This window comes from Magnolia sinica, chromosome 9 (assembly GCF_029962835.1).
Source record: "Magnolia sinica isolate HGM2019 chromosome 9, MsV1, whole genome shotgun sequence".
Taxonomy (NCBI): Eukaryota; Viridiplantae; Streptophyta; class Magnoliopsida; order Magnoliales; family Magnoliaceae; genus Magnolia; species Magnolia sinica.
This window is the reverse complement of record NC_080581.1, coordinates 19,684,326-19,712,283: the sequence shown is the minus strand read 5'-3', so window position 1 is coordinate 19,712,283 and position 27,958 is coordinate 19,684,326. Positions and strand designations below refer to the sequence as shown.

At 40.2% G+C, this 27,958-nt stretch overlaps 1 protein-coding gene and 1 long non-coding RNA gene across 2 annotated transcripts; both read left to right on the top strand.

Moving 5' to 3' along the window:
* Positions 1 to 27,833, top strand: LOC131257027 (uncharacterized). The gene is made up of 5 exons (XM_058258192.1): positions 1 to 937; positions 11,791 to 11,882; positions 12,587 to 12,698; positions 17,078 to 17,130; positions 27,424 to 27,833. Exons 1-5 carry the CDS (start codon positions 40 to 42, stop codon positions 27,565 to 27,567), a joined length of 1,299 nt encoding a protein of 432 aa, XP_058114175.1. The 5' UTR covers positions 1 to 39; the 3' UTR covers positions 27,568 to 27,833.
* LOC131257028 (uncharacterized) lies at positions 2,904 to 4,789 on the top strand. The gene is made up of 3 exons (XR_009177053.1): positions 2,904 to 3,012; positions 3,095 to 3,925; positions 4,028 to 4,789. It is a non-coding gene; the product is annotated as an uncharacterized LOC131257028 (long non-coding RNA).
* Positions 27,834 to 27,958: the final 125 nt, after the last annotated feature.

The window sequence follows — 27,958 nt, the reverse complement described above, 5'->3', positions numbered from 1 at the left end:
GGCCATCTCCTTCCTCCCCAAAACCCAAAACCCCACCAGATGGCGCTGCAGCTCCGCTCCGGTTGCAGAAAAACCGTACAAATACAAAACCCTAGCCTCTGCCATCTCTTCTCTTCTTCTTCCTCCTCCAATGGCGGAGAAGACGATAAACCTCCATCCGCTTCTTCCTATTTAAGCAGCATCAAAGCCAGCCTCCGCCAATCTCCTCCTCCTCAATCTCGATTTCGAAGCCCTTATCCTCCTCTTCCCCCTCCCAAACCCTCGAAGGTCGCCTCCCTTGAAGAAATCCGCAAAAACCTCTCCGAATTCCGCCGTCGATCCGCTGCCCCACCCCCTTCCGACGGCCGTTATTCCTCCTCCCCTCCCACCATCTCTTTCCAGGATCTCTACAAGAGCAACGTCATCGGCAAGGGCCCCAATGCCAATGCGGACTCTGCCAAGCTGTCCTTCCAGTCGATCCGCGAGAGCATCCGCCAGCTCCGGTCGTCGAATCCGACGGCTGGGACCGATCGGTCGAGGGGGATGCAGGGGGAGATCCGGAGCCCACTGTCTCTGAAGGCCTTGAAGGAGAGCTTGAAGCTGAAGCCGCCGGAGGATTCTGGGATCGGCTCTGGGTCGCTGCCGACGTCGATCTTCGGGCGGGAGATGGGGGAGGTGAAGACGGAGGCGGAATCGCAGGCGGCGAGGATGGAGTTCGTGAGGATGTATAGTTATGGGGAGTTGGGAGAGAAGCTGAAGAAGCTGAGGCCAGCGGAGGCTGGAAGTAAGAAGAAAAAGGAGTGGTTTTCACTGGGGGAGTTGAATGAGAGGCTGAAGAAGCTGAGGGAGATTGACGAGAAGGAGACAGAAGCAGGGATAGGAGGGGTGACGTTTAAAGACCTGAGGGATAGCTTGGTCAGGTTGCAGAATTCCGATGCCAGCACTAAGAGGTCTTCAAGTAAGCTTCATCTCCCCCAATGATTGCAATGTATGAGACATCTCAGATGGGAGATGGCCTGATGATGTGCCCCATTGGATGATCCTAACTATCCAATTGGAGCCCATGAAATGCAGGCCATTGTCTGTAATTGTCTATTTTGCAAGCCACCAATTGGATGGGCTAGGATTATTTGAGAGGGAATAATGCACCTAGAATTACATCAAGGGAGATATTGGGGTATGGCCCATCTTATGAACAGCTTAGATTACTGGAAGAAGGTACCCACCTGTGCCATTGCTGGTACAAGAAAAAATGCCACTCCTTCTATTGCGCATCATGTAATACTTTTCTTCCCTCATTTCTTTTCATTTTTTGAGGCATTTTCATAGATAAACTATGGTTTCTGATGGATTTTTTTTTTCGGTGCTTGGCCCTAATTACCACATTTCTGTTCAGGCATCATTTTGTATTACCTGCACTATTTGGTCCCATCTTTCAGTTGCCCATCTTGTTCATTTCCTTGGCTCCACTGTAGTTGGGCGATGAGCCAAAGATATCGGCTATGGAACAAGTCACCTATCCAATCTATGGATTTTCCATGCTGCATAAGGACTGTTGGCTGCATCTATTTTTCTTCTTCTTTAACTATCCTTTTCAGGCAACCATCCACGACTTCAGTTGTCGGATGAGGGGCTACTTGATGCAAACCCAAAAGGGAAAGCAAATAAATCAATAAGAAAAAGAGATCGTGGGAAAAAGACCCAACAATCCTCTAGCCAAATGCTAGAGATCACGAATGCAAGACCATGAGCAAGCTCAACAGTCCTCTAGTCCCGAACAGCTACCGTAGAGAATAAGAAAATTTCATAAAGAGAATATTAATCAGCTTTTTTTAAAAAAATTCCATAGGACATAGGTCTTATTTATAATCAACATAACAATCTGCAATAAAAGATATGAAATCTAAAAATCTATGAAATAGGAAAGCACCTAAGTAACAAAGCATTCTATAATTAAGAAATTCCTAAATAAGAAGATACTTAGATAAGCAAATATTTAAAATTATTCCCTGCCTAAAAATAAAGATATGAAAGAAAGAGCAGATTTCCTAATTTAGAGATTTGAAAAAAACGGAAAGTGATGATCGCTAAAAAAGGAAGGTGTGCATTTTCTTGTGCACACGTGCGGAGCGTGCTCGCGTGAGATGCGGGCCTTTTCTTCAAATCTTGATCAATCGGCACGTGTGGCCATTTGGCTGCATCACTTCTTCTTAGCATTTGCTCTCTAGTATTGGAATGAATTTAACTACCAGTTTTGGAGTTGGACATGCCTGGGATCTGAAACCGCTTTGACTCACCCTGACTAGGTCTTGTTTGGTCTCAACTTGATCTTGTTTTGGTCCCATATCAATGTGGTGATTTGTATCATTTTGGACTGAAACTGAAACCGCTATGACTCACCCTGACTTGGTCCGATTCGGTTTGACTCGATCTCGTTTTCGTCCCATATCAGTGTGGTGATTTGTATCGTTTTGGACCGGAACTGATATGACTCGGAAGATATTTAGAAGGGAAATTTTCTGTCAAACATCTATATTTGTGGTGTAATTACAGTTATCCACCTCTTAATCATCTAATTACAGTTATGCTCGAAGAATTTTATAATATTTTCTTTTATACACTTTGCTAAAGAGCCATCTATGGAAATTCATTGAAATGACTAAAATATCCTTTTTAATAAAAACTTATTGTGTATAGGGGATTGAAATTGTCTACAATGTGTGTTTTATGTAGCATGTAGAGCACCAAAGCTCTTTGGGGCCAACATTTTGTATATGTGAAATCCACTCTGTACATTAGGTGTTAGCCATTATGTTCACCGTACAAACAAAAGATCAACCGGATAAAAAACTAAGATGGGTGTAACAATGTGGACAATGTAAAATTGCACCTAAGCTCTAAATTAACAGGTTGTGTCCCTCCTGAGTTTTGGACCAGGCTGATTTTTGTATATTCCTTTCATCTTTGTGAGTCACACCTGATGAACAGGTTTGATGACATATAGACACCATGGTGGCCCCACACAAACCTATGGTTGGTGTTCCATACCTATTGTTTCCTATGGTATGGCTTACCTGAGTCTTGGATCTGACTGATTTTTTTTTTTTCGCTCGAGGGCTTAACAATTGAAGAGCACACCTGAATCCTGATGAGCGGAGTGGATTTCATATATACAACAAGGTGGCCCCAAAGAGCACAAGTCAAGTTTTATACATGATTCCTATCGGTTGTGTGAGCGCATTCCGTGTAGGGATTGAAATCATCTGCAAGACGTCAAAACTCCAACTGTTTCGTATAGTTAAAACTCTTGCATGACTTGTGGAGTTATGGGGCGTGCCTTTTCGAACCATTCATTTCGATGAGATCCACACCATCCATCAGGTGCACCATTGTGGGTTTCAAATGAGCCCAAAGATCAGGCCGATTCAAAACTCAAGTGGGCTACACCATGGCAAGCAGTTGAGATAGGGACGCTCCTCCAATCTAATTCATCTGACACAAACCATTGGGATGAAGAAGATGCTCCGAAAATCAGGACATTCCAATGCTCATGTGGGCCACACCACATGAATTTAGAGGTTAGGACATGATTTGACAGCGCTCTTTATGGTGTCGCCCACCTAAGTCCTGGATGGGACTGATTTTCAGGATCATAATGAAAATCTAGTGGCACATCCGATGGACTAGGTGGACTTGATTGCATGTTCCTCCCACGCACCAGTCATCCATTGCAATTCACGCCCACCCTAGGATTGCATAGTCGGGCTAGTGTAATCGTACAACACCCAAGCTCCGTGGGCCTACCATGCTGTCTGTTAGATATCCACTGGGCATAAGGTATGCCCCTCAAAACTTGGCCATGTGGTAAAAAACCAACGGGATCTAGAACTTAGGTGGGCCACACCATAGAGAACAATGGTATAGGACGCCAACCATAGGTATGTTTGTGGGGCTACCTTGGCGTGTATTTCATCTAACCCTTTCATTAGGTGTGTGACCTGTCATGGTTAATGGAAAATACAAAAATTCAGCATAGCGTAAAACTTAGATGGGCCACACGGATTGGATGTTTTAGGCTTCAAATTGAAGGGAATCTAGGTGAGGTTAAGCAATATTTTATTAAAAATGGCATTTTGGCCATTTACATGAATTTCCTTTGTTGGCTTTGATCAAGTCAAGTGTACAAAAGAAAGTATTATGAAATTCTTCGGGTATAACTGTAATTAGATGATGGATAAGTTGATAACTGTATTTGTAACATAAATATAGGGGGGATTTTCTCTATATAAAACCGGGCATAGGTCAGTAAAAGATGGCTCCTACGTGCATGGAGTTTTGGCTGAGGAAGAAAAATAGTGTTGGCTTGAGCTGAGCATCGTGCATTTCCTCATGAGTATATTGATTAATTAGACTCCAAATCGAAGGGAGACTTGAACATGAACAAACTTAAAGAAAACAAAGAGCTCGTAAGAGGAAGGAGGCATTGTTGGTTAGTCTAATTGAAGTGGTGGTAGTGCCAGCGGGGCTCATTTCACTTGAGATCTTGGTAGCAAACCCACCTTCAGGATTTTCTGTAATTAATAATTTGGACTAATTGAACTCCAAATTGAATGGAGAGACTTTAACACAACAAATAGAAAACAAAGAGCTTGTAGAAGGAAGGAGGCAATGTTCATTAGTCCAATTGAAGTGGTGGCAATTGCTGGTGGGGCTAAATTCACTTAAACTACATCTCGGTAGCAAACCCACCTTTAGGATTTTCTCTAATTCACACCCTTGCTTGCTGCTTCTTTGGCTCCGTTGATTCCATCATCAACTCACTAATATTGTACTATTTTTAGGGCCTGTTTGTTAAATCTAAAATCCAAAGTCTGGATTTGAAATCTGAATTTGAAGTCGGAAAACTAATAGTGAATTTAGAAATAACTTGTTTGTTAACTAACGTTTGAAATGTTTGAAATATATTAATTTGACACATTTACCTAGATTGGGGAGGCAGATTGGCTAGTTACCTTGCCACTAGCCAATGTCTATTGGTCAGTGTTCTGTGGGCCCACTATTGTTTTCCTTTGTTGTGGTCCACCTGATATTTAAATGATCTGGAAAAATGGATGAATGGCGTAGATGAAACACATACATCATGGTGGGCCCATAGAGCACTGACCACTAGCCACTGGCCAAACCATGTCCCTAGGTGTGAGCAAGATTTCATGGGAAAGCCTTTCCCAGGAAGTCCACCGCTGGAAATCTAGGTGGGGCCCACCGTGATGTTTGTGTGAAATCCACCCCGTCCATCCATTTTGTGAGATCATTTTAGGACATAGTGCTAAAAATGAGCTGTATGCAATACTCAAATGGGCCGAAAATGTGAGGATTGGACACCCATAATTAAAATATTCGTGCGGCCACAGAAGTTTTCAATTATGCTAATATTTGTGGTTTGAGTTCATCTTATTAGGAATGACAGTATGAACGGTATTGATGGCATGTAAACATCACTGTCGACTAGGGATTTTCCTACCCAACCTTTTCTTTTCCTTTAGTGCAGCCCACTTAAGTCTTGTATCCTCATTTTTTGGTCTCAAGTCTTAAAATGATCTCAAAACACGGATGGACAGATTAGATTTATCACAAACATAACGGTGGGCTCCACCTAAGATTCCAGCGCAGGAACTTCCTGCGAAAGGAATTTGCACATAATTCGCACTCCAAATCTGGGAGGGGATTGCGTATTATCCCATCAAGATCTACCTAAATATGGACAATTAAGGGCTTTGTGAGGCCTACCATGATATATATGTTTTGTCCATATCGTCCATTCATTTTTTTTTTTTTAGAAATTAAGACAAAAAACAAGACAAATCTAAGGCTTAAGTGGGCCACAGTACAAGAAATTGTGGGAATTGCGTGCCTATCATTGAAAACTTCTTTGGGCCACATAAGTCTCTAATCAAGCAGATTTTTGTGTTTTTCCTTCATCCAGGTCTTTGTGACCTTATAAAGAGATTTGATGGCAAATAAGCTTCATGGTGGACATCAGGAAGGTTTTAACTGTAGTCATTCCTGTCCCACTACTTTATGTGGTGTGGTTGACTTGAGCTTTGAATGTGCATATTTTTTCGGATCATGCTTTAGAATGATATAGAAAAGTTGATGGACGGTGTGGATCTAACACATAAATCATGTGAGCTCAGAGAAGTGCCCCATGTTAAAAGTTGGGATGTGTATAACACAAGGGAGAAAATCTTTGTTGCAAAGGACAATTTTGGATTTAAAAAAATAATCACGGAGTGCATTCTTGATTCCCCATTAAGCTAGACTCCTATCATGGAAAAATTTCGGCATAAAATGGTGGAATGCTTTCCTTCTTCCGCATTAACAAACACCACTAAACATGGAACATTTTCCAAAGTATAAAAATTCAGCATTAACAAACAGGCCCTTAGTCTTGTCACTCTTTTATCTAAAGGAGTCATTGCAACCAACATTCTGGAACACAATCACAGAGTTGTCTCTAAATGGTATAGAACCTTTATGATTGATATTATGCTATACTATTTTTAGATGGTTTATAAATCCTAGGTGCTCTTGCATCTATATGTTGTTGAGAATTGTTGGTCACCTATTTCATCTTTCACTCAGAGTCTTGCAGTCTTGCTTTCTACTACAATGCAGTGATCTCGTAAACCTGTTTAGCAATCATTTGTTAAAAAAAGAAAAAGAAAAAGAAAGTAGCCATATGATTCAATGTTGGTGGGATGTAATGGAGCCTTGAGGGTGAGTATAATAGTAGGGTTAATGGGAGGATTGACTACTGGTGCAACCCGGATATTGAGCCAATGAGATCTCGATACCAAAAATATACCCACAAGAATAATGGAGTAGTGAGGGAGATTACTTTATCGATTTAACCCTCTCTTACAAAAACTTTAAGATCCTAAATGGATCTTTAGTTAAAATCCCCTCAACTAAGAGAATAATTTTAAATCAATCAATCATAATTTATTTCAAACCAATCTAATCCTCTTTAATATGGTAAAAGCCTGATAATAAAAAGCAAACACGGAAAGTAATCGTGTTTCTAAATTTAGCCTATATCTTCAATCATATCAATTACATCCCCTTCATATCTTCAATTACATATTTAAATTACCCCCCCCCCCCCCCCCCCAAATATCTTCCAAAAATAGTAAATTATAATCGTTGATTTAGGCCTCCAAATATGTAAATAAATAACACATGTAGCACCTACGATGGGTTATCAGCTTACGTCATGTAGGGCTATACAATGGGCCTAAGTGGGTTGGGGCCTATAGTGGGTCTCGTGGGCCAACATCATTCCTTCCAGGTTGGAAAGAACTTGACTCTGATGAGTTAGACGCTTAATACAAGTAGTAGAGGTTCGGATATAATCTTTTCAATTCATCACCCATGATTCATGTGCATTTAGAATAGGGCTTGTTCTTTCATTTCACCAAGTATTGCCTGTATTGGCTCCGTTCAGTGTTCGTAGTTTTCATTCGCAAAACTTGTTCAACTTTTTCCTTCTTTTTCTTTGGGTGTTGTTTATCCATATCGGTAATGGCTTCATCTTGCACATTAGATGCCTTGCCATAGTACTCGAATAAATCTGCCACATTGAGTGTTCTAGTAACTCAATTTTCTATTTTTTTTTAGAGAGAACAAAATTTATTGAAAAACCGGCCAAAAGACACGAAAAGAATACAACGCCAACAGGAAGCACAAACAAAAGAGGCAGCCGAACACTGCCATAGAAGCAATCACCTCGCGAGTGGATGAACTCTTGATATGAAAACACCGCGCATTCCTCTCTTTCCAAACTACCCAGAACATTGCCATAGCAATGAGCCTTCACAAAACTTTATCAGTCTTCCCACTTCCTCCCCCATGCCAAGCCAGATTTTTTTTTTTTTGAAAATTATCAAAAGATTTCATCAAAACTTGCGAGGAGCGAGCAAAAAAGAAAAGAACAAAAGCACTAAACAATTAAAAATGAAACAGAGAATGAAGCTGCGTAGTGACTATCATATTTACATAATTAGCCCATCCCAAAACAGACAGATTGACATCGAAAGCTCCCTATTGTTAAAACAACGATCATTTCGAGCTTTCCATATAACCTAAAATATCGCCATGATAAGTAATCGCCACGTTGCCTTTGTTGATTTACCCATCCCACCACCATGCCAAGCCAAAAGAAGAGCAAAGACAGAACTGGGCATTACCCATTCCATACCAGGAACGACAAAATAATGTTCCCAGATTCGTCTTGCATAAATATAGTGGATGAATAAATGATCGATTGATTTTGCATCCCCCATACACATCAAACATACGTTTGGAATAATGAGAGATCATCTTTGTAAGTCGTCCACTGTTAAAATCCACTTTTTACCCACCAACCAGACAAAAGCGGCCACTCGAGGAGGGGGGGCACCATAATACCATAAGTGAGAAGGGAAGCCTGATTGGTGAACACATGATGGATCTTATAACATTGTATAGGAGGAGTGAACCGAAAATTGTCCCGACGTGTGAGTGGACCAAACCATTATTGAATCACAGTGAGAAGGGAAGCCAGATTGGTGAACACATGATGGATCTTATAACATTGTATAGGAGTGAACTGAAAATCGTCCCGACGTGTGAGCGGACCAAACCATTATTGAATCACAATCCATAGGAGTGGGAACTGCAGTATCAAGGCGAGAGATTAATAATGCCTATTCTTCAGTCTCATCATCCTTTAAATTCTGTCGACAAGGAGGTGCCCAAACCGCCTGAACGTTTATAGAGGAATAACATCGATCCACTGTAATATATCCATCCACCACTACCTGAGCCAATCTAGGAAAATCTTCAGTAAGAGGTCGTTTGCTACACCACTTATCATCTCAGAAATGAATTCTAGAATCTAAACCAAGGGAAAAAGAAACTCCTTGATGAAACAAGTGCTCGATCGAACTGATTGCTTTCCAAATGCGAGAAGCCCGATATTGCGTTGAATGTTTATCACCCCATCCACCTGTTTGAAGACCATATTTGCTAATGACAAGGGTCCACCATAGTGTTCCCTCTTCACATCCTAGACACCATTACCATTTACCAATAAGAGCTATATTCATGAGACTCAATTTCCTAACCCAAGCCACATTAGAAGCCGTGAGAAAGAAATCCCACACTTCCTGAACAAATGCGCAGTGGATTTCATATGCATTGTTACCCAACTTCCTCTTGACTCGTCATAGACCAATTTTCTTGGACTTGAGCTTCCCCTTGGAAACCTTTCTTTGCGTAGATAGACTATAACCAAGTCCCCTTCTTAATACATCATCTCACGCCAAGTCACTCATTGCTTCTTGGTACCTGGCATTGCTGTCTTCGATCTTCTTATTTATTTGAGCTTACAAGTCTTGGACGTGCTTGGCGAAAGCATCAACATCTTCGCTCGCTTGATCTTGTACTGGTAATGGTACTCAGTCAAATACGTGATGTGGACTTCTTTCATTTACGATCTCAAATGGAGATTTTCAGGTAGTACAATTTATTGAGTTGTTGTAGGCAAACTCGACTTGAGATAAAACGATAAAACCAACCACGCCCCCCCCCCCCCCCCACACACACACACACACAAAAGGTTGCAGCATTTGCATGGTTGGTGGGGAGGAACCTGGTGCTAACAATTGATAATCTCCAAAAGAGATTGATGGTTTCCTTATTGTTATGTGATGTGCATATGAGAAGTGGAGATGGTGGACCATTTGTCTATTCATTGCTCTCAGAAGGTGTGGTAGAGAGTTTTGGCGGCTCTGGGAATGTCATGGGTCTTGCCGGGGACCATGGCAAGCCTCTTGTTTGCATGGCACGAGGGAAGGGATGGGAAGAAGGAGAGAGTGATTTGCAGAGTTCATGGAACAAATGTGAGTCGGAATGGGATGTGTCTATAAGAGAGCTAGACTTGATGTAAGTTGGGCTTCCTGTCTTAAGGACTTTGGCCAATAAGATTGGCCCATGCTTTTTGGTCTTAAAAAGTGATATTTAGAGTCAAAATCTCAAAAAGAAAAGCTTTTTTTAAAAAAAAAAAAAAAGAAGCAAAAGCCACACAGGCCCTGATTCTTTGTTGATGTTTCTCAAAACATTTCTCACAAAGTCGGTAGGTCTAAAATCTCTAGGATTGTCAGTCCCTTTTTGGCCACCTACATAACAGAAAGATATGCCTTTTATGGAACTGCAACAACGCACCCACTAGCAGTGTTTGAGTTGGTGTGGAAAGGCCAGTGTGGGACTATTCTTGTTAGGGTCCTTATTTCAAGCTACACCAAAAACCGCCTCTCCGAGTCTTCTTTGCAGAAACTTCACTCTAAAATCCCGTCCCTATCTTCCAATATTTGTCAAACGGTAAGCCATTTAGTGTGAGCTTCTACCATGTATTGATTAAAAAAAGGCTTTATGGCATGTCTGGTTCCGTAGTCCGTGTAAAAGTGGAAGGTTGATATCTGGGGGGCAGCTGGTCATAAAACTTTTGCCAATTTACATTTAAAAGCTGATCCCAAATTTGTAGGAGAAGGCCGCGATGATGGCGGTGGTGTTGGTGATGTTTCAAACACTTTTCTAAGTGAATTATATGGTTGGAAACATAATTCATTCCTGCTAGGTGTTCTTGCTAGCGAGTCTAATGATGTTGCTGAGTCTTTTTCTAGATATGTAAGGATGACAACTTTATGAACTTCTGCTGATATAATCTGTACAGTTAAATTAACAAGGAGGAAATGATTCAGTACTGCATTGAGATGTTGGAAAGCACAGCGGTTTTGTATGAACAAGTGGCCAACAAAATTTTAACGGTGAACAACCTTAGGAAGTGAAATTTTATATTACTGAATAGATGCATGAAAGAAGAAACAATCGACTACCTTTTTATTCATTTTGTTACAGCTAAATAGATCTGGACGTTTCTCGTGAAGTTTGATATTCATTGGGTTCTTTAACACATCAGTCGGATAGGTGCTGCTGGAATGGATTGATTGACCTTTTTAAAGGTCATAAAAATGGTCATGGATTCTTATTTTCTTCAGGATTCTATGGGGGATTTGAAAGGAAATAAATGACAGGATTTGCAATAGTAAACTTGTGTTTGGCGCTGCTTTAAGAAGCAAATTAATGTCCATGATCATCGGTTGGGCACTTGCAAGGCCAGATTTCAGTAGCCTCCTTTTTCTACTTTCTCATGGATTTGGATTTCAGCCATCCGGGCTAGTCTGTCCAGTTTCTGCGTCCTCTTTTATTTCCTAGCTTCTACTGAGGAGGTGACAAGAGGTTCACCCCTTGCCTTGCTGATATTGTTGTATCCTTTTGTTCTTGTATTTCCTAGCTTCTACGGAGGAGGTAATGAGAGGTTCACCTCCGGGCTAGTCTGTCCAGTTTCTACGCCCTCTTTTATTTCCTAGCTTCTACTGAGGAGGTGACAAGGGGTTCACCTCTTGCCTTGCTGATATTGCTGTATCCTTTTGTCCTTTTATTTCCTAGCTTCTACCGAGGAGGTAATGAGAGGTTCCAACCACCCCCCCCCCCAACACACACACAGAAAAAAAAGGTCTTTCAGGTATTGTTTCTCACATGTATAAAACCTAGTGTAATCTTTTGTTTTATAAATTTGTCTTTGGACTGATTGCATTACCTCCCTCCCCTTTATCTTGTTTGTTCTCCACATAGATTAAATATTTTTGTGCTGCATGATAGTGCATGCAAAATTTGGGTTTCTGATTTAGTTTGTTTTATTTTTTCTGTTAGCTGTGCAGAGATTGGCTATTTTGGGCCAGCTTGGTGGGCAAGTTACCTCAACCTTTATGTTATCACCTCCTAAGGAACAATTGGTTGAAAAAGTAAGCGATCTTTGATTTGTTTCCATATGCTATTTCTTTTGTATGAACATTTGACTTTTTATTTCCATATTGGTACTTCTGCATTGCTTTAAGACCTAGTGATGCTTAATTCAAGGGCTAGCTAGGTACATTGATATAATATTTAGATGGGAAGTTCAGAGTTGTGGTTATCTATGTAGTTTTGTGGGAAGATTGAAGTGCCGACCATAGTGACAAATCTCGTTCTCGGCAGTTTCTCAGCATGGGAATTTCTTGGGACATTTTCAGATTTTGATGTTTCTCTTTTGATATTATCATGAAAATATAGGTGAAAATAAAATATTAAAAATATTTAGTATAAATTATAAATTAATAAATACTTTTAAATTTTAAAATAAATGTGAAAATATTGTTCTATGAATTTTCTTGATAATATTGTTTGATGAATTTTCTGCGAAAGTATCGCAAGATTTTTTAAATCTCGGCGATATTTGTCACAGTGGTTCTGACTGGATAAAAGTAGAAAACTCTCTCTCTAGATTCACAGCAAGTCTGCAAACTTTTGTAAGGTTTACATTGTCTTTCAGAGGATAAGGCATCTACAGTTCAGTTGCTAATGCTTATTGTATGATATTTGTGGTGGTTTTCCCTCTTATTACAGAATACATTAATTTGATCAACCTCATAATGAGCTGTTATAATTATTCTAAGTCTGGATTTTTCAGTATTTCCACCCAGATAACATGTCTTCAGCAGAAAAGCTGAAGCTGGAGCTTAAAAGGGTTAGAGATGAGTTTAAAATGTCAGAATCAGATTGTGGATCTTCACGTGTTCAAGGTAAAGACCTTTTGTCTTCCATCTCTTTCTGTTTTCCCATCATTGGGTAGATTTCTTAATTAATTAATTTTTTACTCATGCTAATAATTGAAGAGAATGCTTAACAGATGGTTTTCCTTTTTCCATCTGATATGCTGTTTTGATTGTATCCTACCTGCATCTAAATTTTCCATCTCTATGTTTGTTTTACTATGTTGGTTTGTTTCCTAGGAATAAATAATTAAGATCATCAGGCAACTAAAATTGGATCTGTTGTCCTTAAGCTGGTCCTTCGTCTAATAAGAGGATTGTGAGGTTTTTTCCCCCTCCCCATAAGGCGTAGTTAAAAACGTTCTTTTCCAAGTATAAGTATACACAAAACTTATTAAATGAAAAATTCCCAAGCAAGTCCAAACTGATTAAGTTCAAGAGCTATTATACAAGGGATATATGGTGCCAACCCCTTCATGAATTATGACCTACTCTGGACCTTGCAAATTAATTTGCCTGACAATTGGCTTCTTGATAACATTCAGAAGAAAAAAAAAGCGATGATTGGCTACTTAATTATTGCTTCGAATATGCCCTGATGAATGGTCGAGGGCATGCTTTCCCTCCCAAAATCTAAGTAAACAAATGTTGACAAGTGTTCCCCGTTAATGATCTGATTGTATTTTAAGAGTCACACATGACCCAAATTCTAGCTTGATAGAGACGGGCAAGTCCAAATTGTTCTCAAGTAAATAAATAATTGTGGGTGAGTAACTTTGCTCGAAATATTTTGAGGACTGATATTCAGTCCATTGTCTGCATCGCTTGTTGGTGGTGGATCTACAAGCCATTTCCTCAAGCAATTTTGCAGCCATTGCTTGCTTTGAAACATCCTACCCTGCTGTCATCATCATTGATCGGTGGCATATTTAAGGCCTCCTGACTACTACTTTTCTTCTCCAGTTTGTTTTCCTAGTTTTGCTGCTTCAATGTGTTTTCTCGTTATCTCCTATATTTGTTTGAGGACGACATCATCTGCTAGGAACCCTTTTACCATGGTTCTGAATGACGGTATCGGCCCTGTGGAAAAATGATACGATACGACATTGCGTATCGGTATTGGGGCCATATCGGTTTGCATTGGTCAGAAATTTTTTTTTTTTTGAAGCCAAAAAATATAAAAATATATCAAAAATAGGAAAAAAAAATGAGATATTCATGAATCTATCAATTTATTATTATTATTTTTTTTAATTTTTAATTTTGTGTTTTGACTATGTATTCAATGGTGTATCGGACCATTCTTTGGTAAAAATTTTGTCCTGACAGGTTGAACTACTATAAGGTGTGGTGTTGATTTTTTTTTTATTTTTATTATTACATATATATATATATATATATATATATATATATATATATATATATATGTTAGAAATTGATATTATATATTGCTGATACAATTATCTATCAATTAATATAATTTTAAAAAAAAATTATTTTAAAAACTGAAAATGTCCAAAAATTAACTTGAAAATAGAAAAAATAGAAAATATTTTTTTTTAATCAATGCATGTCTAAAATCATTAAATCCATAGTCTTTTAATACTTCTCAAACATCATAACAAGAATTAAAAAAACAATTTTCAAATTTTCTTATGATTTTTTAGAAAATACATTGAGGACAATTAACCACTTGCTCTAAAAGCTCGAACTGATAGAGCATGACGAATTAATCCATTTATCTCATAGCCCAGGTCCTACATCGCATGGGTTAGGACCTCGGCCGAACTCCCCTCGTGGGCCCCACATCACATGGGTACCGCCTCACACGAGCCACCCGCTTTACATGGGTGGGGCACGTCTCATACGAGCCACCCTCCCCGAGTGTATCCCTGCATCCCATAGGCAACCCCACTCGAGCCCGGTGTGAAGATGCCCCTGCATTAATCACCCCTGGTGAGGAGTCTTGAACACAAGACCTCCCGCTCTAATACCACTTTGATGTAGGACAATTAACCACTTGCTCTAAAAGTTCGAACTGATAGAGCATGGCGAATTAATCCCCACACGAGCAACCCACCTTATACGGGTCGCCCACCTCGAGTGTGTCCTTGCATCCCACAGGCAACCTCACTCGAGCTCATAGCCTAGGCCCCACATCGCATGGGTTAGGACATAGGTTGAACTCCCATTGTGGGCTCCACATCACATGAGTACCGCCTCACATGAGCCACCTGCCTCACACGGGTGGGGCCTGCCTCACACAAGCCACCCGCCTCACATGGGCCGCTTACCTCGAGTGTGTCCCTGCATCCCATAGGCAACCCCACATCACATGGGTACTGCCTCACATGAGCCACCCGCCTCACACGGGTGGGGCCCGCCTCTCACGAGCCACCCACCCCAAGTGTGTCCCCGTATCCTATAGGCAACCCCACTTGAGCTAGGTATGAAAATGCCCCTGCATTAATCACCCTTGGTGAGGAGTCTCAAACATGAGACCTCCCACTTTGATACTAATTTGATGCAGGACAATTAACCACTTGCTCTAAAAGCTCGAACTGTTAGAGCATGGTGAATCAATCCCTTTAACTCATAGCCCAGGCCCCACATCTCATGGGTTAGGACCTCGGCCGAACCCTCTCGTGGGCCCCAAATCACATGAATACCACCTCACACGAGCCACCAGCCTCACATGGGCCGCCCACCCCGAGTGTGTCCCTGCATCCCACAGGCAACCCCACTTGAGCCCGGTGTGAAAATCCCCCTGCATTTTACATGTGTAAATAAAAAAGAAATAAAAAACCCAAATTTCAACAAATTAATAGATGCACATTCTAATACTCCTTAAGAATCATAAAAATATAAAAGAAAACTAATTTAAAATTATTTTTGAAAATTTCAGAAAATACCTGCGTAAATAAAAAAAACCCCTAAAAATCTTCAACAAACCAGTAAATCCATAGTCTTTTACTACTCAAGCATCATGACAAAAATCAATAAAAAAAATTAATTGAAAAGCTTTTTCCTAAAAATGTCAGAAAATACTTGTGTAAATAAATAAAAAAAAAAAAAAAAAAAAGAAAACACCCCAAATCTAGATCAAATCAACCAAGATCTGATTGAAATAGTTTATATTGTTGTTTTGATGGGATTCCAGATCGAACCAGCAAAAAGAAATATTTTTTTACCATTTTTTTTTCCCCGATTTTTGCAAAACCGGACCTGAGAGCTTTGATTCTTCGATTTGATGCAAAAAACAAGTTTCGATCTTCAAATCTGATCTAGATCTAGTTGGAAATGCATTTAAAACAGTCCCTCTCCACAAAGAAATTAAAAGGAGGAGAAAAACTAGCCGTATCGGTTGAAACCGATATGTGCCTAAGAAATATTAGTACCGATACGGTACTGATTTTTCATAACGGGCCGATACTGACCCTATCGTGTATCGTATCTGGCTGATATGGATGCAATACAGTCATATCGGCCGATACAATATCGATATTCTGGTCCATGCCTTTCCCCCCGCCTTTTCTTAGGTAACTTTCCAAAAACCAGGGTCCTGCAACACTTATTGTTATTACACTTTACATTTGGCTAACATTCCCAAAACATGGTCTGGACTGATTATTACGCTGTACACAATGCTTCTCACTTCTCAATCATTTCCATTAATGCAATCACTAGTTTTCAATGACAACCGAGAGAAAAAAAAAAAAAGTTGTGAGTTGTGACTGCATGCTTAGAAACATGCAAAACTATGCAAGACAGAGATGCATCAAGTTGTCTTTTGTCCTTTTGTGGCAATGGGCTCAAGTGTACAACATTGAGTCTTGGTGTCTACCTCCAGCCCAATAAGATTAGGTTTTTTCTTTTTTTTTTCAACTTAGACATTGTCATGGGGATGTTCTTCTGTTTTATGGTTCTCCGTGTTCGAAGGAGTGAGGGGTTCTTCCTTTTGAAAAACAGACTGATAATACTGGGTCAAACAGGTACTGGGTTCTTTTTTCTTTTTTCCTTTTTCTTGAAAGGTTCTGAACATTGTTTTATGGAGTTGTAAGCACATAGCTGCAATCAGACTGATAATGCTGGGTCAAACAGGCACTAGGTTCTTTTCTTTTTCTTTTTCCCCGAAAGGTTCTGAACATTGTTTTTTGAGGAGTTAGGGCGCATTTATTTTTAATCATTGGTGGTTGATGACATTTTGGTTTGTGGATGACACTCGTGAGAAATGCCTTGGTTTATCAGATGGACAGTTAACCATGCTTTGGATGTTTGTTCATAATTCATGTCATGTTTGCTATCATCTCTAAGCTTTTCTTTTTTTTTTTTTTTTTTTATTTTTTCTTTTTTTAATTAAATAAATGGCATTAGGGTTCAATCATACCTTTCTTTTCTTCATTTTGCAGTGGCACAACTTACAACAAAAATCAAGCATCTGTCATCACATCTGCATAAAAAGGTAACCACGGCCCCATTTAGATTATCTTGATGTTCTGTCATAAAAAGGTACTCACCTTTCCTGTTGACGTGGATTTTCAGAAGCAAATCACTTGGCTGATTCATTGTGTTTCTAGAGTCCCACTTTGTAGGGAAATTTTGCCTCCATTTTAATTTGCTGCTCGTCTTTAGTAGTGTTACTAATTATCAGAAGGGAAAAAGTCCTAGAAGTTGGCAGATCAAGTTAAATATCTTGAGCAACTTTATGAGTTTTTGATTTGTTGCTCAGGTCATGTAGCACGAAGAACAAACTTGGATCAAGATAAACTAGAACCCTAAACAACGAATTGACTCCTTACCCTCAAAACCATTAGCTTTGTTGAAGTTCAAATCGGATTCCATGATAGAGTTGGACTAGATTCAATTACTCAGTTATTTAATTCCTTTACAGATACAGAAGAGTATCATGAGTCCTTAAAACCCAGCTAGATCAAGGTACTGGTGATCTGGGTAAGGAAAGCCATTCAAAATATTGAATCACAGTTTTCGAGAGGTATCCCATTTGAGATTGGGAACAGTCCTAATGTTTGCTTTTGGGAGGACAAGTGGCATAGTGAGGGGCCCTTTTGCTTGACTTTTCATCCTTTTACAACTTTGGGCCAATAAAAGATGTAAAGATTGGTCAGTTGACTCAGTTCTTCCATAGGGAGGGTGCTTACGTAGTTTTTTGCTCTTAGGAGGATCTTAAGGGATGAGGAAATGGAGGAGCTGGTCAATCTAATGGGGATATGGGTGGGTGTTCTTCTCATTCAAAGTGAGAATAATAAGAGATCTGGTTGTCGGATCCCTTGGGGCAATTTTCTATTAGATCATTCTATGAGCACTTGTTGGAAGAAAAGAATGAAATGGCCCTAACAGCGTGGCTGTGGTTAGTTAACGTGTGCCATCTGAGGGTCATTTTTTGGTTCGGTGATGGGATGTGGCAAGGATAAGGTGCTAATGAGTAAACCACCACAGAAATAGGCAGGAAATTATATAAATGGAAAAAGAAACAAAGAAAAGAAGGATGCTGAACAATAACTAGTGTTTTGGACGCTGAACAATAACTGTGATATGTAAATTGGACATTGAGAAAGCTTACGACCATGTTGATTGGAGCTTCTTACAATACATGATGCGGAGAATGGGCTTTGGAAGCAAATGGTGTGGGTGGATTGGGGAATGTCTGAATGCGGCCCACTTTTCGGTCCTTCTAAATGGATCTCCGAAGGGATTCTTTAAGGGATCCCGCGGCCTGCAGCAGGGAGACCCGCTCTTGCCCTTTCTGTTTCTAATTATAGGGGAGGCCCTATCTCAGATGCTCCTTAAAGGTCAACAGGTAGGTATTATCAGCGGCATCACCATGAAAGGTATCCATAAGCCTCTCACGCATATCCAATTTGCTGATGATACCCTCATATTCTCTGAAGCTAATGCAGAAAAAAATCAACAATCTTCGTTTTGCTCTCCGCTGTTTTGAGGTTGTCTCGGGTATGCGTGTTAACTTAGCAAAATCCAAGTTTTTCGGGATCAATCTGGGCAATGAAGAGACTACTAGGCTGGCAGATATTCTTGACTGTTCAGTAGGCTCTCTACCTGCTTCATTTGTGGGCCTCCCATTATGCATTGGCCCCCCCTCAGTCTCAGTGGAACAAGATCGTATCCAGGTTTCAGGCGTACTTGGCCAGATGGAGATGTAGATACTTAACTATGGCTGGGCGCCTTACCCTCATCAAGGCAACCCTATCTAACCTCCCTCTATACTTTATGTCTATTTTCAGATGCCCAGTGGAGGTGTTGTCTTCTCTAGACAAGATAAGGAGGGACTTTCTGTGGCACGGCAAGGAGGACAAGAAACAATTCTACCTTGTCAACTGGAAGGAGGTGTGCTGCCAGATTGAAATGGGAGGTGCAAGGGTCAAAGACTTAAAACTCATGAACCAAGCTCTCCTAGGAAAGTGGACTTGGAAGACAGAACCTTGTGGAATCTCATTATCAAAGGTAAATACGGCAGATCGCAGAATGGATGGTGGACTAAAGACATGGCTACGGGTAACGCATCATACATTTGGAGGGGCATTTCAAAACCAAAAAGGGTTGTCCTTAACAGCATTGGTTATGCTTTGGGCAATGGGGAGAGAATTCGATTCTGGATTGATCCCTGGAGAGGAGAACAACCGCTGAAGGTTTTGTTCCCTAACATCTTCCGGCTAGCTCCAGTCAGAGACATCTCCGTGGCTAGCTGTTACAATGTGGCTGAAGGTAAGCTGGTGTGGAACATTATGTGCAGACGTAATCTGAATGACTGGGAAATAAAGGAATACACGGAGCTGCTTTTGCTTATTCATACCTCGTCCCCTACCCAATCTGAAGTTGATTCCATTATCTGGAAAGTGGAAAAATCAAGCAAATTTACAGTTCGCTCCTTGTACAACCTGCTGCTCAACAGCAAGACTCAATCAGTCAGTCGTCCCCCCCCACCTCTACTGGAAATATCCTGTGCCTCCTAAATTCTCGGCTTTCGGCTGGATAGTTAGCAAAAAGAAAGTCCTTACTGTTGATAACCTGAGAAAAAGAGGTATGCCCCTCCCCAATATTTGCATATGTTGCATGCGGGATGAAGAAACAGTCGACCATCTGCTGCTTCACTGCCCTTTCATTTCAGAAATCTGGTCGGATTTCCTCTCCCGTTTCAACATCAATTGGTGTCATCCTAGATTGGTTGACCTCTTGCTATTTGCCTGGCACGGGATTTTGATTGCCAAGCCTATTACAAGACTATGGAGGATGGCTCTCCTAGCGATATGGTGGTCCGTGTGGGAAGAACGGAATGGTAGATGTTTTAGGGACTCATCCAACTCAGCTCGGTTTGTTTCGTCCAGGGCCAAGCGCGGCTTATTGGAATGGGCCTCCAATGACGGCAAGCTGAAAGACTTCAATCTGTTGTTCCTTGAGATTTAGTTTTCCCTCTCTCTTTCTTTTGTTTTTTTGCTAGTTTGGTGCTGTCTGCCCCCTCGGCAGACTTCTCTGTTTTGTTTGTTTCTTTTTTAGCTCTTTAATGAATTTGCGTTATCTTTCAAAAAAAAAAAAAAAAACTAGTGTTTTCGAGGCGTGGTTTTTGGTTCACGAGACTGTAAAGGTGGGACTATGAAATTTGAGCTTCTTAGCAGTGATTTGGTCTATTTGGTAGGAAAAGAAACTAGGGAACATTAAGGGGTCGTTTGAATTCCTGTAAAATTGTCAAGTGGTAATTACTTTAGATGTATGGGTCGTTTGGATGCTTGTAAAATTGTAAGTTCTAAACTGTTTACATTCTGTCATGTTTGGTTTAAGTGGTTGAGTGTTTTCATGTAAACAATTGTGTTTACCAAGTGGTAAGTCGGTATTCACACCTTCTAAAGCTTGGAATGGTAAATCTCACTAAAATCTTCAAATCATATGAAAGGGTTTGATATAAGATATGTCATGGGGTTGAGCCCATCTTGATAAGGTCTTATTATGCTCCTTAGGCTAAACTAATCATAACCTAGGTTTTTATATTTTATAGCATATATGTTAGTGAAACCTAGGTTTTTAGGTATAAAAAGGGAGAATTTTGATGTAAACACTTTACATCATCCAAACAAAGTATTTTTGTGGCTCACTAAATTGTTGGTTTAGCCTAAGGATGGACTAAGGCTTTATCAGTATGGGCTTAAACTGAATGTCATATCTTATATCGAGCCCCTTATGTGATTTGAAGATTTTGCCGGGATTTATTTTTCCAAGCTCTATTTAGCGTGACCATGTAAACACCCACTTTCTACTTGGTAAACACTTTACAAGTTACCAAATATAGAGAACTGTTTACCTTTTAACACTTTATGACTTAAAAGCCAAACATGACATAATATAATAAGTTTACCTGTCAAACTCTTTGCAAGTTTAATGTGTTTACAACTTGACAAGCATCCAAACAACCCCTTAGTGATTAAAGTTAAGAGTTCGAGTCGGGTTGGTTTGGTGATCAATATGGAAGGAGAACAACCAGGTATTATGAAATAAATTAGAAAGAAATACTCAGCTGAAAGATAGGGATCAAGACAAGATCATCTGTTGGGCTTTGGTGTTTACGGAATTTGAGTGAATCCCTCATGACGCTCTCAGAAGATGATGCAGAAGAAAGAAATCCGAGCTTTAATAATGATTAGCTTGTACCAATTAGAATCAAATTGTCCTTCTAGATGTTACATGATCGAATAAAGCTCCAACATAATGGACTGTGGTAGCAGTTTCCCTTAGTCTTTTAGTTTATCCAACTAGAAAGATGGGATTAGAGCAATTAATTTGAGGTTGAAAGCAAAACATGCTTAAGAAAATAACTTGTGTTCAAGCAATAATGAAAATATCATTCATAAACGAGACTTTGTATATTTATATACTTTTTCTCAATGCGAAAGTAATACTAATATAATTGTGACCATGCGTTGCCTCTAACGCTAACCATCTATTTCAACAAAATATTTTGAATGACTAAAATATCCCTAAATTCTGTCATGCTTTCCATAAATCAGCTGTTGGCCCCTCACATGATATTAGAGTTGCATGATCTTTAGAACAATTGAAAGCTAACTCTATGGAGTTTGAAATGGCACCAATTTTGTGTCCTCCAAACATTGTTTAATACTTGAGAAGTGGCCTTTGCACTAAGTAATGAAAATACTGAAGAAAAACTTGTTAAAAAAGTTACAGCTTGTTCAAGAAGTCATGGTTAACTCTGAATCTAACAACTAATTAAATATTAAATCCTACAGACTTGTGGACCCCCACATTTCAATCTGACCTTTGGCCTCATCCAGAATACCATCATGATTCTTGATATGGTCCTGATCTTCCATCAGATCGATCTTGCAGGTCATATGATTGAAATCTTAAACTGGGATAGTTAGATTTGTCACATCTTTAATTGAGACCCTGGGATAGACTTGATTCGTGTCTGATATACAATCTGATGACCCAATCATCATTCGACCTGCAACAGGACCACTTTGTGCCTGTCCATTCTATGATCTAACCATCTTGCACCAGAAGAGGTTGGTTGGAAGTTATTGTGGACGTTATATGCCCTTTTGTAACTCACATAGTCTAGGTTGCTTCAAAAGTGGAAGCTTAACTTCGATGACAACTGTAGGGGAAACTTAGGTGAGGTAGGGATCGTGGAATCATTTGTGATAATCAGGGAAGGAATAAGGCACAATTGAAGGGGACTCCTTTTCTGGAATTGAAAGAACTTATCTGCCGGCATATCCTCACCTCAATAAACAAAGGCAACTCCACCAATTCCATTTATTGGCCGCCTTCACAGAAAGCCATCTGTGGAGATGGTCAAGATGGCTTGAGGAAATAAGGGAATTGAAGGAGACTATTTTGGTATCCTTCACTTAACTCTCATAGGGAGCTAAATGATGCAGTGGATGGTCTGACAAGGAGGGAATCTCGTCTCTAATTTCTTTTGATTGGAGATTTCCTCCCTCTATCACAATCTGTCTTCTTTAATTAGTATATTTTTTAAAATCCTATGTTAGATAAAAGAAAGTCCAAGTTAGGTGATCGATAGAGTGAGGAACAGATTTCCTATTGGGGTGTTGTCCTTAAGGAGTTTATGTGGTTTATTAAAAAAGCTATGAAACTAGAATTTATATGTTGAATAGGGATGATTTCTTTTGAAGCTTTGGTGGTATTAAAGGGCATAATTTGAAACTTAAATATGTCTGAAATTTGATGGACATTTATCTAGATTCAACATATTTTATTATTATGAGAAATCATGATCATCATCATCTAAGCCTTATCCCAACTAATTGTGGTCGGCTACCCGAATCCTGTTCTGTCATTTCATTCTATCAAGGACCATATCATCAATAAAACCACAAGTGATCAAGTCTTTTCTTATGACTTCACCCACGTCCTTTTGGTCCTTTCCCTTCACTTCTAGAGCCTTTAACTTGTACCAATTCACTCCTAACTGGCACAATTCTTGGTCTTTGTTCCACATGGCCAAACCATCCAAATCACATGGTTACTGTAGCAAAGTTACTGTAGCACGGCGGAAGTATTGACAGACAAAATGAGCATACTATGCTTTTTTAGTAAAACACTGACATAAATATGCTAAAAGGAAAATAAGTAAACAAAAACTAAATCCTAATGCTGCTATAATGGATGGCGGAGACATTGTAAAGATGGGAGTTGATGCGGGTGTAAATAAATTGTGTGAGGAAAAAGAGTAACAAAAACAATATCTATAATTAGTCTAAAACGGGAAACATGAAAAGAAGATAATTTGCTAACACGGAGTCTGAATTTAAAGCACACTTTATTTCTGATAAGCATAAGTGAAAAACTACTTAAGCATAAAAGAGAAACTATTATTTTACAATGGTACGAAAAACTTCTCAAGGACTTTTCTAACTTATCCAACTTATGAAAATACAACGGGAGAGTGATCTATTTATAGATGGAGATCTGCCACTGTGACGGACGCGATTGCTTTCTTCAATCTTTAAAGTCTCATCTCTTTGGGAGTTGTTGATCCTTATCGCTTCTGTGACAGCAATACGGAGGACAGGTGGCTGCAGTTAGAGGCAGCTGCGGAGAAGGGCCTGGAAGAGCGCATGACACGTAGGGTACGTGATTGCAGTGGTTGAGACAGGTAGTATGCAAGAGCAGTGTCCATCTTTAGAGATGTAGCAGGGTAGTTACACCTGGAGGGTGAGGGTAGATCTGATGGTGATGTGAGAGAGATGTTCACTATTTATGAAAGGGAGTGATGGTGACATCACAAGACTCTGCATGTGGTGCTTTGAGTTTTCTTGTAAAACTTGATCAAGTGTCACTTTCAGAGGAGTGGTCGCTTTCAAATGAAGAGGGAGAAGAGGGAGCCATGAGGGTTTCCATATTTCTCTCTATGAATGTCAGGAAGTGGTCCAAACATAAGTCACTGTTGACTGTAGTGATCGGATGCAGGCAGATGGAGCTTGGAATATTGGCAACTTGGATGTTGTTTAGATCACACATATATCGCTTGAACAGATGAAATGTGCCGGCATTGGCCTGCCAAAGATTTGCCAGATTGAAATTTTTGTAACCACAGATGACAACTTGACCAATAACAAATGGGACATAGTAGCTATCACCATTTTCCATTGGGATAAGATCTCTGGGATTCCGAAAAGAGATTTCAACAAATTCACTGGGATGATCGGAGAGTTGTGAATGCCAAACTTCAAGTGGATGAAACTTCCCGAGAAAATGCATCAGATTTTTGTTGGTCCGAGTCAGCTGATTGTAATGGGTAGCACGTTCCCACTGGATGCGAGCAAAGTATGCATGGAGTTTTGCTAGTTCGAATATGAACATCGCAGTCCATTTTTCAATGAGATAGTAGAGGAAGCAGAAGGCTTCGTTGGGCAAGTAAAACAGATCTCGTAAGGATATGGGTGTCAGGAAGGGGTAGTGAGGATGTGGTATATGCCGAAAAATAGGTGCATTATTTCGAGGAAGGTTTTGAGGTTATGTGATGGTCTGTTGGCAATATACATGGAGTAGATCATGGATTTGATATCTGGAGGAAGGTTTGCAATTCTTTCAAGGGGAAAGATGTTGGGAATGGAGAGTTCATAGAAAACAATGGGTGAAAGGCTCTTTGGAGGGAGTTGAGAGGGAAGACGGGAGAGGAAATCTGCAAGGATGTTATCCTTTCCTTTGATCTTTCTTACTGGAAGTTGTACCAAACTATGCGACACACCAAAGATCATCGAGCTTGCTAGGTTAAGCTTATCCAGATCATACATCTTTCATGCTTCCATCATCCATGTCTTCTTCGTCTAATAGTCTGCCTCTTGGGTCTTATAGCGGTCATAAGTTTGATCATTTATATGAAATAGAATATACAAATGATAATAAGGTTCAAGCTACTGAAAACCCCGTTTCTAATCCCTACCTGACGTATTTAGAGAGAAATATGGAAACCCTCATGACTCCCCCTTCTCCCTCTTCATTTGAAAGCGACCACTCCTTTGAAAGTGACACTTGATCAAGTTTTATAAGAAACTCAAAGCACCACATGCAGAGTCTTGTGATGTCACCATCACTCCCTTTCATAAATAGTGAACATCTCTCTCACATCACCATCAGATCTACCCTCACCCTCCAGGTGTAACTACCCTGCTACATCTCTAAAGATGGACACTGCTATTGCATACTACCTGTCTTAACCACTGCAATCACATACCCTACGTGTCATGCGCTCTTCCAGGCCCTTCTCCGCAGCTGCCTCTAACTGCAGCCTCCTGTCCTCCGTATTGCTGTCACAGAAGCGATAAGGATCAACAACTCCCAAAGAGATGAGACTTTAAAGATTGAAGAAAGCAATCGCGTTCGTCATAGTGGCAGATCTCCATCTATAAATAGATCACTCTCCCGTTGTATTTTCATAAGTTGGATAAGTTAGAAAAGTCCTTGAGAAGTTTTTCGTACCATTGTAAAATAATAGTTTCTTTTTTATGCTTAAGTAGTTTTTCACTTATGCTTATCAGAAATAAAGTGTGTTTTAAATTCAGACTCCGTGTTAGCAAATTATCTTCTTTTCATGTTTCCCGTTTTAGACTAATTACAGATATTGTTTTTGTTACCACACGTCTCTCTCTCTCTCTCTCTCTCTCTCTCTCTCTCTCTCTCTCTGCACATACACGATGTGGTACACTCTGATTTTATTGTTTCCATCCTTTGTATACTCAGATAAACAAATTAGGAATATCTATGTTCTTTTGTCTTTAAACAAATTAGAAGTACTTGCATATCTATGTTATCTTGTCTTTTTTCGGCAACCTCTCCTTGCCAACCATGCACTCCAAGGATTGAGCTCCCTTTGTTTGCAATCAGTGGTCAGCACATATTGGGTTTACTGTGCTCCAGAAGATGGGTAGAAAATTCGAAATGGTCTCGAGGAATGATCACATGTCCGAATGGATGGTAATTACCGTATGCTAAAGCTGTGCAGGGTCCACTCGTGATACACGTGGAATCAGAATTCAGAACTATGAATCTGTGTGAGTGCCCATGCGACTGCACATCCCAAGAACAATCTCTATAAAGGGTGTAGCGTACAATGATGCCTGCAGCCCATATATTTCACTTTCTTGTAGAATGGCTTGAGTTTTGGTGTGACCCATGATCCTCGTGGGGTGCAATCGATGCCAGATAGACAACACAGTCGACCCCACATTCCATCTGGAAGTTTCTATAGTGGGCGTCCCCTGCCCAATGTTCCTCATTTTCCCCACTGGTGTGACCCACCTAAGTTATGGATTGGGCTGGATTTTGGGATCTAAGCCCAACATTGGCGTGCATCTAATGGACAGGTTGGATTACACACTTCATGGCGGGCGCCATAAAGCTCGAATGTATGGCAGTAACGATTTGTTTGAATGAATGTGATCATTCCTGATGATCTCTCTAGCCTCTAATATTTCTGATGCAGGACAATTAACCACTAACTTTAAAAGCTCGAACTGATAGAGCATGGCGAATTAATCCCGTTATCTCATAGCCCAACCCCCACATCCATGGGTTAGGTCCTCGGCCGAACCCTCCTTGTGGCCCCAAATCCATGGGTTCCGCCCCCTCGTGGGCCCCAAATCACATGGGTTCCGCATCACACGGTCCCCAAATCACATGGGTTATGTGGGCCGCTCACCCCGATTGTGCCCCCGCATCCCACAGGCCACCCCACTCGAGCCCAGTGTGAAAATGCCCCTGCATTAATTTCTATCTTGGGTTTTACTTTTATCACTCTGATTTGGTATTTGCTTTGCATACTCTTTTTTCCCTATTGGAATCATTATATAGACAACTGTTTTAATTAGATTTTTTGTATGGTAATGGCCTTCGGTGTGTGTCTGGATGTGCCCAGAATTGCAACTGGAAAGGATATTTTGGCGGATCTGTTGCCTATCATTATGCTGTAACTCTGTGGAGTTGTTGAAACACCACATTAAATGGGATATCACTTCTCCACCGTTCTGTTGCCCACTCATTAAACAGAATGCTTCTGGTTGTATATGAAGCATTCTGGATGTTGATTTTGGGCGGCAAAGTCAAAGCCTGCACATTGGACTTCTTCAGGACATCCAAACACGGCCTTGGTTACCTCCTGGTGGTGAGTGGGCCATTGAATCCTTCTGAAGGATGTATGCATGGTAAATAACTAAGCATTGCATTGATTGAAACCGTGCAGGATAAGCACTCCCGGAAGGGTCTTCAAGAAATGATCCAAAGGAGGAAGAAGCTGCTCAAATACCTTCGCAGGACCGACTGGGATTCGTATTGCCTTGTTCTTTCCAAGCTTGGGCTTAGGGACAATCCGGATTACAAGAACTAGAGAATTCAGCACCTGCGATTGATTATCAGTCACTGGATCCTACATGTTGTCCTTGGATGAGCTTAATTGAGGCTAGCAATCCATTGAGTGTAAGTGGATCCAGACTCAACTGAAAGTTGAGATGTATTGAGAATTTTCAGCTTTTATTTTTCTACTTTTGTCAGTGTTGTTATCTATGCTAATCATTGATCCTTGTTACTCCTATGTGGACGATTTTCCCATTTTTTTTTATGGGTCCACAAAAGAAGAAAAAAATCGTTTGGTGAGGCTGAATTCTCCAGACTGTTAAAAGTTGCATTTTTGTCCTTTTTAGTTTTATTTTTTAATTTTCTATAATCCTGTTTTCAAGTATTTGTACCGTCTATTTCCAGGGGGATTATGTTTCAAGTGG

Bases quoted from the DNA above. Each gene is read 5' to 3' on its own strand.
- LOC131257027 (XM_058258192.1), top strand. From the start codon at position 40: ATGGCGCTGCAGCTCCGCTCCGGTTGCAGAAAAACCGTACAAATACAA. The intron at 12,699-17,077 runs GTAAAGACCTTT...TTCATTTTGCAG, and splicing joins TGGATCTTCACGTGTTCAAG to TGGCACAACTTACAACAAAA. The intron at 17,131-27,423 runs GTAACCACGGCC...GAAACCGTGCAG, and splicing joins CATCACATCTGCATAAAAAG to GATAAGCACTCCCGGAAGGG.